The sequence below is a fragment of the Anopheles funestus genome, chromosome 2RL (assembly GCF_943734845.2).
Source record: "Anopheles funestus chromosome 2RL, idAnoFuneDA-416_04, whole genome shotgun sequence".
In the NCBI taxonomy this organism is placed as follows: domain Eukaryota; kingdom Metazoa; phylum Arthropoda; class Insecta; order Diptera; family Culicidae; genus Anopheles; species Anopheles funestus.
This window is the reverse complement of record NC_064598.1, coordinates 10,797,371-10,806,818: the sequence shown is the minus strand read 5'-3', so window position 1 is coordinate 10,806,818 and position 9,448 is coordinate 10,797,371. Positions and strand designations below refer to the sequence as shown.

General features: G+C 43.5%; 3 protein-coding genes across 3 annotated transcripts in view; all 3 read right to left on the bottom strand.

Annotated features, from left to right (window-relative positions):
• Positions 1-9,448, bottom strand: part of LOC125765928 (nucleolar protein 58) — a 135,725-nt gene that overhangs the window by 64,317 nt on the left and 61,960 nt on the right. The gene's annotated exons all lie outside the window — the stretch shown is intronic.
• LOC125765985 (exosome complex component RRP46) lies at positions 1,953-2,888 on the bottom strand. Its single transcript, XM_049431560.1, has 3 exons — positions 2,682-2,888; positions 2,381-2,616; positions 1,953-2,312 (listed from the first exon to the last, which is right to left on the bottom strand). The coding sequence occupies exons 1-3, from the start codon at positions 2,785-2,787 to the stop codon at positions 1,977-1,979; spliced, it is 678 nt and encodes a 225-aa protein (XP_049287517.1). The 5' UTR covers positions 2,788-2,888; the 3' UTR covers positions 1,953-1,976.
• LOC125765923 (neuroendocrine convertase 2) lies at positions 3,107-9,272 on the bottom strand. Its single transcript, XM_049431457.1, has 11 exons — positions 8,508-9,272; positions 8,165-8,272; positions 6,008-6,266; positions 5,882-5,919; positions 5,712-5,788; positions 5,161-5,638; positions 4,989-5,089; positions 4,682-4,915; positions 4,458-4,622; positions 4,279-4,396; positions 3,107-4,212 (listed from the first exon to the last, which is right to left on the bottom strand). Exons 1-11 carry the CDS (start codon positions 8,712-8,714, stop codon positions 4,051-4,053), a joined length of 1,947 nt encoding a protein of 648 aa, XP_049287414.1. The 5' UTR covers positions 8,715-9,272; the 3' UTR covers positions 3,107-4,050.

The following is a 9,448-nucleotide window of genomic DNA, read 5'->3' as shown; positions in this document are numbered from 1 at the left end:
AAGAGTTAAAGTTAAGGGAAAACTGTTAAACCAACAAACAACCAATTTCACAAAAGCTGACTGCTGTGCAATCTGTATAGGGAATGAAAAAGGGATGGAAAAGAACTTAATTACTAAGCAAGCTAAGATTTGTGCAAAAATTCTAGTGTATTGGATGTATGTGCATAAAAAGAAGTAAAACAAAAACACAAAAAAAAAAACATAAAACTCACAAAACTTCTACTACGTCTATAGCTACCGAACCTACTACTGTCAAGGCTTTAGAGAATATGAATGTTTTTTTTTCTATAGTTTTGCTAAATCAAGAAATAACAAAACAAGTTAGAAAAGCAAATAAGCAAACCCACACAAACAGAAAAGAACACAAAAAAGGATAGAAATGAATGGAAGTAGAAAAAAAACAATGAATGGGACAAACAGGGGGTAGTAAATTGAGAAAGTAGATACATAAAAAAAACATACACACACACACACAAGATGAAATGGAACAAGCTATCTATTTTCAACTCGAAAGCAATAATAGCGTCACGCAATTTTTAAACCTAACCGTGGCGTTCGGTGTACCCCAACGATGGACATTGTATTATCCTTTTCTTTCAGTCGTTGGAGGAAGAATTAAGGTAAAAGAAAAACCTTGGTTATGGTGCAAACACATAATAAGGAATAAAACGGATTTGTTAGCTAAGAGGTGTTTGCATCGTGGACACTCAACCAGCGAAGGGAACTAATGTAGATGTGGTTCTCCCATAAACTATAGTGAAAAGGCTTAAGAAACAGGGACATAGAGTGTTTTGAGCGTGTAAAGGAGCTACAATACAGCTATAAGTATGTATGTATATGTAATGTACGTGTGCAGAAAAGCCTGTGCCTGTGCACAAGTGCAGTGGCGAATGGTGCGAATTTTAATTTCATTACATATCTTCTCTAGGCGCGAAAAAAAAGGGTGAAACAAGCGCAGACAGAGTACGGAGTACAGATAAAATAAATCGAACTATTAATCTGATCTCATAGATGCAGAAACGATATACAACACGCAGGCAACTGGTAGACACTTGGGAAGGGATAACTTGAGAAGCACGTACCGGAGTGCTCATTCATTACGATAGGACAAAGGGCTTCAAGCTTTAGGTGCCCGGACACTGTTGTAAACCAACCACGCAACGTACATCTCTCGTATGGTGTGGTGGGAAAGTTTGCATTGAAAGTCCCCCATGTCCCTTAACTACGTTGCTCTAACCTGCGTTGTTTAAAAACCTGGTAATAATCACATTGTAATGCATAGGACCGAAAACCCGCAGCAGAACCACGATCCCACTCTTACACACTTAGGCTAAGTGGCATAGTAGATTAGTGAAAGGATCACTTTCACAAATACACATACACACACAGGACACAGGACATGCAACAAACATACGCACGAACGTACAGTCGTTACGCAGGTATTTTTAAGTGTCAACTCTGTACATTGGATCGACGACGGCAGTCTTTGTGTGAAGGGTAAAATCAATGGAAGCGCCGAAGCGCGCGTTCTTCGTCGTGGTCGAGGCGAACGAGCTATTATTTAAAGAATGGAACAGAAACAATTTGTGTAATGATTGTAATAAAATTGTAGATAAAGTATAAAATTGTATACAAAACAAAAAAGGTAACTTATTGAAAATAAAGTAAATTAATAATAACTGTCCAACATTGCAAGGCATATTGATCATATCCGAAAAAAAACGCACAATTTGAGTTCTTCCTTGAAAACTGAAAAGTGTACTATATTGATGATTTTCTTGGTAGTTTAAATGGTTGGCATTAATTACTATTTTTTATTCTGTACAACCACGAATTCTAGACTGGTGGTGACGAAGAACGACTGTAAGAATAGGATAAAATGGAACCTCTTCATACTACCTGTATCATTACGGCAAACTAACATGTCGGATTTGATAAGTAGTGAAACAATATTCCTAATTATCGTACCAGATATATTAACTATCGTCTGTAACAACTTTTGTAATGTTTTGTGAAACCTTCCGATAGAAGTCAAAGATCTTATCCACAGTTTCTCTGCATACACTCACCACCTTCTCGTATTCTTCAATGGTAAAACTACCGTACACGTACGATGTGACCGTATTCTTAGTGATGCTGTCGAACACAAACGTAAATGAGGTATGTGGTTGCTTCATTTGCTTCTGGTCGGGATCAAGTATCATTACACCGTCCTCGGTCATTATGCAGTGTACGGCTGCTACCGTAAAGTTCAGCTCGATTCCACTCGTTAACAGAGCCAAACAGGTTGCGTTTATGGAACAAGCCAGTAGCTAAAAGTAAGTGATGATGATGATGATTATTTCTCACACGATCTAGAATATTTCTGTTCATTACTCACTCCACCCTTGTCGGTCATCTCCTGAACGTAAATGTAAACAGCGCTGCGACAGAATGCGGGTGTTGATACAGCACGCACGAACGATCGCTTGATAAGACTTTCCATTAGGCGGTGCTGTATGTCCTCTAGTCCGGCATTCGATCGGTACTGCACCTCGAGATGACAATTTTCCGATTCAGCATTTCTTAGCTTGATTTCGGCGGGACCATTCGCAGCTACCATTACCTGTGTGGCACCTGGAAAGGAAACCCCGAAACCGAATGTTAAAACACTTATTTCTATCGTCGTACAACAAACATACCTTGTGATAATGCTGCCGAACAATCGGAACGGGATAGCACATTCGTTTCACATATCATTCGCCGTAAATTAAGCGAATTGGCCATTGTTTGAGGTGTTTTTACCATTTCGTTGCAATGTGTTTTGGAACTCTCGCCGGTACAATAATAACATGTCAAAATGGTTTACAAACGACTTGATCGATGGATAAGCGAGGTACCTTTTCTGAGTTATTTTCAATATAGCGCATGTTTGACATTTGTCGGATGTTCAAATTGACCGTTGTAAATAGTCGACATTTCAAACGACCACGTGGACGAAAATAATAGTTTCTATTCCGCCAGATTGGCATTATACCATAAAATATTAATCAATAACATAATTCAATATGAACTACATGACAACGATTCCTTCCTCTTCAAAGCTCCAATTACATCTCGATGGCACTAGGTGTTCAAATGCATTCCTTTATTTATATTATCAAAGATGAAATTTATTGGTTCACATAATGATTTTAGCTGCTGACGATGTTATTGTTCTTACTGTGTTTTGGTGATACTACTACTGCTCCATCGTTGCTGCTACTGTGGTTGTTGTTGCTGCTGCTGCTGCTGATTTGAGGACAGTATATGTATATTTACCAAGTTTGCACTCTTGCCCGACCGGTAACAATAGCACTTTGAAAATCATTTGTGAAACGGTTCAGTAAATATAGTTGCATTGTATTTTATATGTCTATATACAAATTAATACGCTTAGAGGACGAATGATGGAGTTGATACGGACTAACGGATGGATAAACGAACCGAACGGAACCATTAGAATCTTCATAGAAATAACGGGTGCTTTGTTTGTTTCGTCTCCTACATATAAATAGACAACAATCAGAACCAGTGCCCCGCTAGACACGCTTGTTTTTTGGCTTCCCTGCACACTAGCGACTCTCTCCTGCTCATCCCTGCCACACCTGTAGATCAGACCACGCGGCTACCTGTGTTCGAAGAAACGTATTGAGTTATATTTTTCCAGCGCCAGTTCACTTAACTTCCGCTAAGCAGAAGACTGATAGGTGTTTATCTTGTGTTGTTCGTGCGTTCATTGATTAGATGTTGGAAAGCTGCTCTATAGGTAAGATATTCCTCTCAGCTACCCCCATGAACATAAATACTACAAACATCCATATGTATAAATATATATATAGATCTATATATGCGCAATGTTGCCATCCTGGACACCATTGGTGCGTATTTTGTAGAATGTGCTGCTGTACTGTTTATGTTTGTATATATGTCTGTGTCTGCCTGTGTGTACGTGTGCGGTTACGTGTTCGTGTTGGTATGCATTTTCCTTTTTTTTTGTTTGTAATGCAGACGGTAGAAGGTTACATTTTTTTAATTGCCGTCCTTATCCTCATGAGCTTTCTTTACAATAGCCAACTTGGAGTGTGGCGATGCCGGTGACAGAGTCTGGTACGGTGGATCCTTGGTGCCGTGCAGTACGAGCGAAAACTCTTTGATCCATCCGGTACGACTTTCCTGTGAGTTGAATGTGGCCTGAAAAAGTAAGCGACACATTAGTTTAGTGTTTTAGAATAACAGTTCTCGAACTCCGAAACCTACCTCCAGCATCCAAGTTCCTTGTGGATATTCGCCCCAGGTGTGTGTCGTCATGAAAGGCCATTTTGTAAAACCATCCCGACGGTCATCATCATTGGCCCGTTTGCTTAGTATCATCGATCTAAATAGGTGAAAGTTTGAGTAAATTTCTCTTTGAGATCCGTACGCCACCCCCAAATTACCTTGTGCCCATTGGAGACGTTAGGAAAAGTTCCAAATCTCCGCGTCTGCTAGCGTTCGCGGTAATAACGGCCTGTACGTGTTCCAGGTAGCGTACTTCAGTGTCGGTTCCTTTGCATGCGTTCGTTTTGATTGGCAGATACAGCGAACCCGACGAAGGTATCCGACTGGGAAAAGGGAAATGACGTTACTTTTAACTCTGCCACCATGGCAACCTGCGGCTTACTGTATCTGTGTGATTGCACCAGCCTCGCAGTGATATCGGGGCGGAACTGTTCTCCATTTCTTCGCCAACGCTACCATAGCACCGGCATCCAGCACACCGAATCCGAACAGATGGTTAAACTCCAATCCGACACCGTTCATCGTCCAATGGAATCGATTCTTGGCATCAAACAGTGAATTCCGCTTCGACGTCAGCACGGTAAGATGTTGCATATCGCGCCAGGACAATGATGGACTAAGCGATAAGAGATAAAAACAGATAAGAAACGGAAATAAGCACGTCTCAAGAACATACTCAAGATACTCACTTCGCTTCCAGTGCTAGTGCGAAAACTCCTGCCGCTTCCGGTGCCGCAGCACTCGTACCCGAATGTGTTGTTGTACATTTGCCGTAAAGATCCGTAGTGGCCTTAAAAACAAAGAGAAAAATTACCAGGGTAACACGAAAACACGAACTCTCCATCGCATTCCTCCACTTACCACACCGGTGTTTGGATCTTTCGCACCATTGCTGAACGTGCTGGCCAGCGTGGAACTACAGCTTTCGTCGTAGTGCGCATTCTGTCCATCATTGATCGCACTGTTGATCGAAATGGTCCACATCGATGCCGCATACCCGTCACAGTTACAATCGTCCTCCTCGCCGCCATCACCGGACGCCCACACGTAAATGTTGCCCAACCCATTGCGGCCCTCATTCACACCCTGTACGATCGCGCGCATTGTTGCGTTCCGTGGACCGTCGACCGTTTTCCCATCGTCTGTCGGTCCCCAGGATGCGCTGTAGATGTGTATCTTGTGCGGTTCGTGACCCATCGAGTTCGCCTCAATCAGATCGGTCATGTACGGTTGATCCAGCATCCGTATACCGGCTATTTTCGAATCGTACGCCACACCAACACCGCAAATACCGTTGTCCCGGGCTGCGGCCACCTCACCAGCACATCTCGTACCATGGCTACAAGGGCGGGAAGATTAATTAAACTCCAGTGCCATCAATATCCCCCAAAAACCAAATCCCACACACACACCTATTGAACCAATCGTCCGTATAGCGAGGATATGGGAACGGATCGTTACTGCTGAAATCGTAGCTCGCTTCGGCATTCTGCAAAAGAGTAAACGAAAAGTTGCATTTAAATTATGTAAGAAGAGTCAGATCTCGCTGCCTTGCCGCCTGGTTGCTTCATGAATTACGCACATAATTAAACTTCAGATCCGCATGCATATAATCAACGCCTACAAAGAGAAAAACCGAACAAGAAAAACGTACATTTAGAAATGGTCCCGTCTGGTGAAATGAAAACCACGGCCGACCAAAACCTACCGTCGTCCATGATGGCGGTCGTAATGTTTTTCCCGGTAATGCCTTGGTCCCACGCAGCTAGTACATTTAAATCGAGTTTGGCTTTGCCGCCATTTTGCCCTGTATTTTTCAAGTACCATTGAAACGGAAAGTACGGATCGGTCGGTACATTTTCCCCACCGTACCCGGGTGCCTTGTCCGGAATGTAGTTTAGCGGTACCGCATGACGGAAGCCACGCTTGACGCGCTTAAATCCTGGCTGCTGTACCGCCGTGTGTATCTGCAAGCAAGCAAGCAAAAGGAAAAGATTAAATAAGAACGGGAATTGTGGCCAAAATGATTAAGTTTGCAAATTCTTTTGATTGATCCATCCTTCATTCCAATCGCCCACAAAGTATTTTAAATTGTTTTGTATGTTTTCACCGACCAACGGACGAGGAGTTCACTTTCGACGTCCATCAGCGTGCTTTTAGCAATTCTTCTTCATAAATGCTTTTACGATGCCATTTTATGAACCATGATATGATGGCTTTAAAGACGTCCAACGTTTATGATGCCTTTTGATTGAATTTATCCCATAACGTTTATGTCGTTTCATTCCTTATGGTGTCTTCCCTGATGTGGTTTTTCTTTACAATCCGCCATATACTTCGAAATCCCAAAATACATAGTCCTTTTTCCTTCCAATGCTCCAGAGTACCGAACATTTCATAATTAAAAAGATAATACTATCAGCAGCTTCATACGCACGGTAGTAGCCTAAGGATTAGGGGACTTATCTGCATATCGATCGGCTGCTAGTGATTAGAGAGTTATCGCTTTGGCTAGCAATTTATCCAGCGCCAAAAATGGAACACACATTCCCCGTAGGTAGTGAAGATCCATCACACATTGTGCTTTTGGGCATTGATGAACAACGGTTCGTTCGCATCTAGTAGTCTAATTAACGTTTCCTCGTCCTGATACAATCTGTTTGCTTTCCCTCTTTCCCCTCACTCTTGTAGTAGGATAACGTCCATTTACGTATACACGTCAATCGCGAACGGGGACCGTTGGAAACACACCGAACGGAAGTGATTTCGTGGCTCGAAGACTCGAAATAGAATTACGCTCGGTTTTGTATCCGGTAAGCAGAGTTTTCAATACGGTATCAAAGGATTTCTTTTTTGCATATGCTAGGCGAAATGTATCGCAAACCAAATGCCAACTTGGAAAACGATGGGATGGAATCACGTTTCGTTGTACAGGAAAAGGGATCGAAGGTTCTCAGGTTTCTGCACTTTTTTCCTCCACCATTTGCTCTATTCCACAATGGTTCCCTAGTGTGTCGTGTTTTTTTTTTCGAAAAACCTACGCTTAGTTGTGCAAATTATGCCAGGGAAGAAGGTGCGCACGTTGTTGAGACTGATCACATGTGCCAGGCATTACATTCCATCGTTTGGCGTATTACTGTGCGTAACTGGGCAGTTACGAGCGAGAAAAAAAATGCTTGCAAATTTGCAAGTAGAAATTATTATTAAATTTATTACCATATCACGCGCCACCACCACCACCACGGGTAGTAATTTTCCAAAATAAATTAAATCTTCCCTTCTGCCCTTAGGGGGGAGCTTTGTAAGGATCATGACCAATTATCCCAACATTTCGTCCCGGTGCGTTCTCCGGTATTGCACAATACCATATTACCGGAAATGTCCAAACCATTACAGCTTTACAGCAAAATCGTAATCGGCAACAGAAAACTTTTTTCACGTTTTCCGGCAGCCTTTAAAGAGGGATAGTTCGCTTCGCAACAGGAAAAGTCTTCTCCACATCGCCTACTGGGGGGTGCTGCTCATCTCGAAGGACACAGGCGAGCCAACAACAAAAACGCAGAAGCCGAACGACAGCATGCGACAGTGTGACGTAAATACGGTACGTGGGAAAAACGTCATGGTAAATGGGGGATAAAATGGAACCGGGGAACGAGAGCGGGGGGAAATTTAACACGGGAGGGAAAGTGATGGCAACGGAAATGCGGGGTTCGGGGGGACGATAATGGAAAACAACATAAATATACACGAGCCGAACTTTGCGGCTGCGTCTGTGACCCTTTTCCCTGTTTCTCTTAACACTACATGTGGTCTCCCAATCAACCCATCCACCCCCAAACACACACACACACACGCACACACTTACCAGCGGTTCCTTTTTAAGCACTCGCGTATGGGAGATGCTTCGCCTGGTGCGTACCAGTGGTAGAGTTGTATGCTTGAAGTGAAACTCCTTGCCATTGCTGCCAGGAAGCTGAAAGTAAAATGCCACAATCAACCACACACGCACACACACATACACCCGTTCACAAGTGTGCTACACGAGCGCCATATGTTTTGTTAAATTGAACTGCTTTTTTACGTGCTAAAGTACCACTGAATGCACAATCTTCTGTGCTGCACTAAGCGCTTTTTATAGCGACCAACAAAGCAATGAGCTTTTAATCCCAATGTTAAGCAGAAGCACCGTTGCGTCCTTCTTCGCTTACCTCGCCCAAATTTTGGAACCCATTCCGTGCTGCTATTTCGTGCACCAACTGTTTGTCCAGGCTGCGTTTGAACCGAACCAGAAAGGAGCTGGTAAACACATCGCCTCCCCCCGCCGTCTGGCTGGCCCGGCTGCTGTGGCCCAACGTTACCGCCGTACAGCTAATCCCAAACAGGGCCACCACCAAACAGACGAACTTGACGGACATGGCGTGCTGGAGTTGGAGGAGGGTTTTTAATTCGTTGGGCTACCTTCAATCTGTGTGCCTGCCTTCGTCCACGGTTGGTATTGTTGTGTTTCGCGGATTCGGCGTTCTTTGTTCGGTTTCCTCCCGCTCGCTTATAGCATATGAGCGTAATAATAGTAGGCCTCGACACACCAATCACACACTACTACTACTACTTTCCCACCTTTACTATTGGTTTGCGGGCGCAAAGTTTATTATCGATTGCACCAAATCATTTCCCATTTGGCAGCTGTTACTTCCGCTCCGTGCCCCGGATGGTACCGATGTGCGTCACTTCCTGCGGTTTTCACTCTTATTAAAAGGCTTTTAAGCCATCCCCCGATGTAAAGTGTGGTGGCACGATTCGAACGATATGTTGGAAATGGTATTTTCCAACCTTTCAAATTTCTCAACCTTAAATTACGCACCGACGTACGCACCGCGGCCCTGAAGCGGGCAAACCGTAAATTACGGCCCAACTATAAAAGCTTTCACAAGGATGCGCTGGAAGCTGTGAAACACTCCGAACACTGACTGTGCAACGTTTGTCCGTGAATCGACGTGTGGACTCTCCACCAGCTTTTCTAATTCATGGACTTGTGGAAAAGTTTTCTCCTGTGTGTGGCGCACGCGCACCGTGAAGCGAACTTCAATTTCCGTATGGAGTTATACCTGTTACTGGCCGGCAATGAAGGATGAAGGTTGGGTCGTCGGGT

What these genes read in the sequence shown, in the direction of transcription:
- LOC125765923 (XM_049431457.1), bottom strand. Translation starts at nt 8,714, where the DNA reads ATGTCCGTCAAGTTCGTCTGTTTGGTGGTGGCCCTGTTTGGGATTAGC. An exon ending in CGGATCTGAAGTTTAATTAT is followed by an intron (nt 5,789 to 5,881) that starts GTGCGTAATTCA and finishes ACTCTTTTGCAG; the next exon opens with AATGCCGAAGCGAGCTACGA. An exon ending in ACGGACGATTGGTTCAATAG is followed by an intron (nt 5,639 to 5,711) that starts GTGTGTGTGTGG and finishes CCGCCCTTGTAG; the next exon opens with CCATGGTACGAGATGTGCTG.
- LOC125765985 (XM_049431560.1), bottom strand. Translation starts at nt 2,787, where the DNA reads ATGGTAAAAACACCTCAAACAATGGCCAATTCGCTTAATTTACGGCGA. An exon ending in TTCGGCAGCATTATCACAAG is followed by an intron (nt 2,617 to 2,681) that starts GTATGTTTGTTG and finishes TTTCCTTTCCAG; the next exon opens with GTGCCACACAGGTAATGGTA. An exon ending in AGATGACCGACAAGGGTGGA is followed by an intron (nt 2,313 to 2,380) that starts GTGAGTAATGAA and finishes ACTTACTTTTAG; the next exon opens with CTACTGGCTTGTTCCATAAA.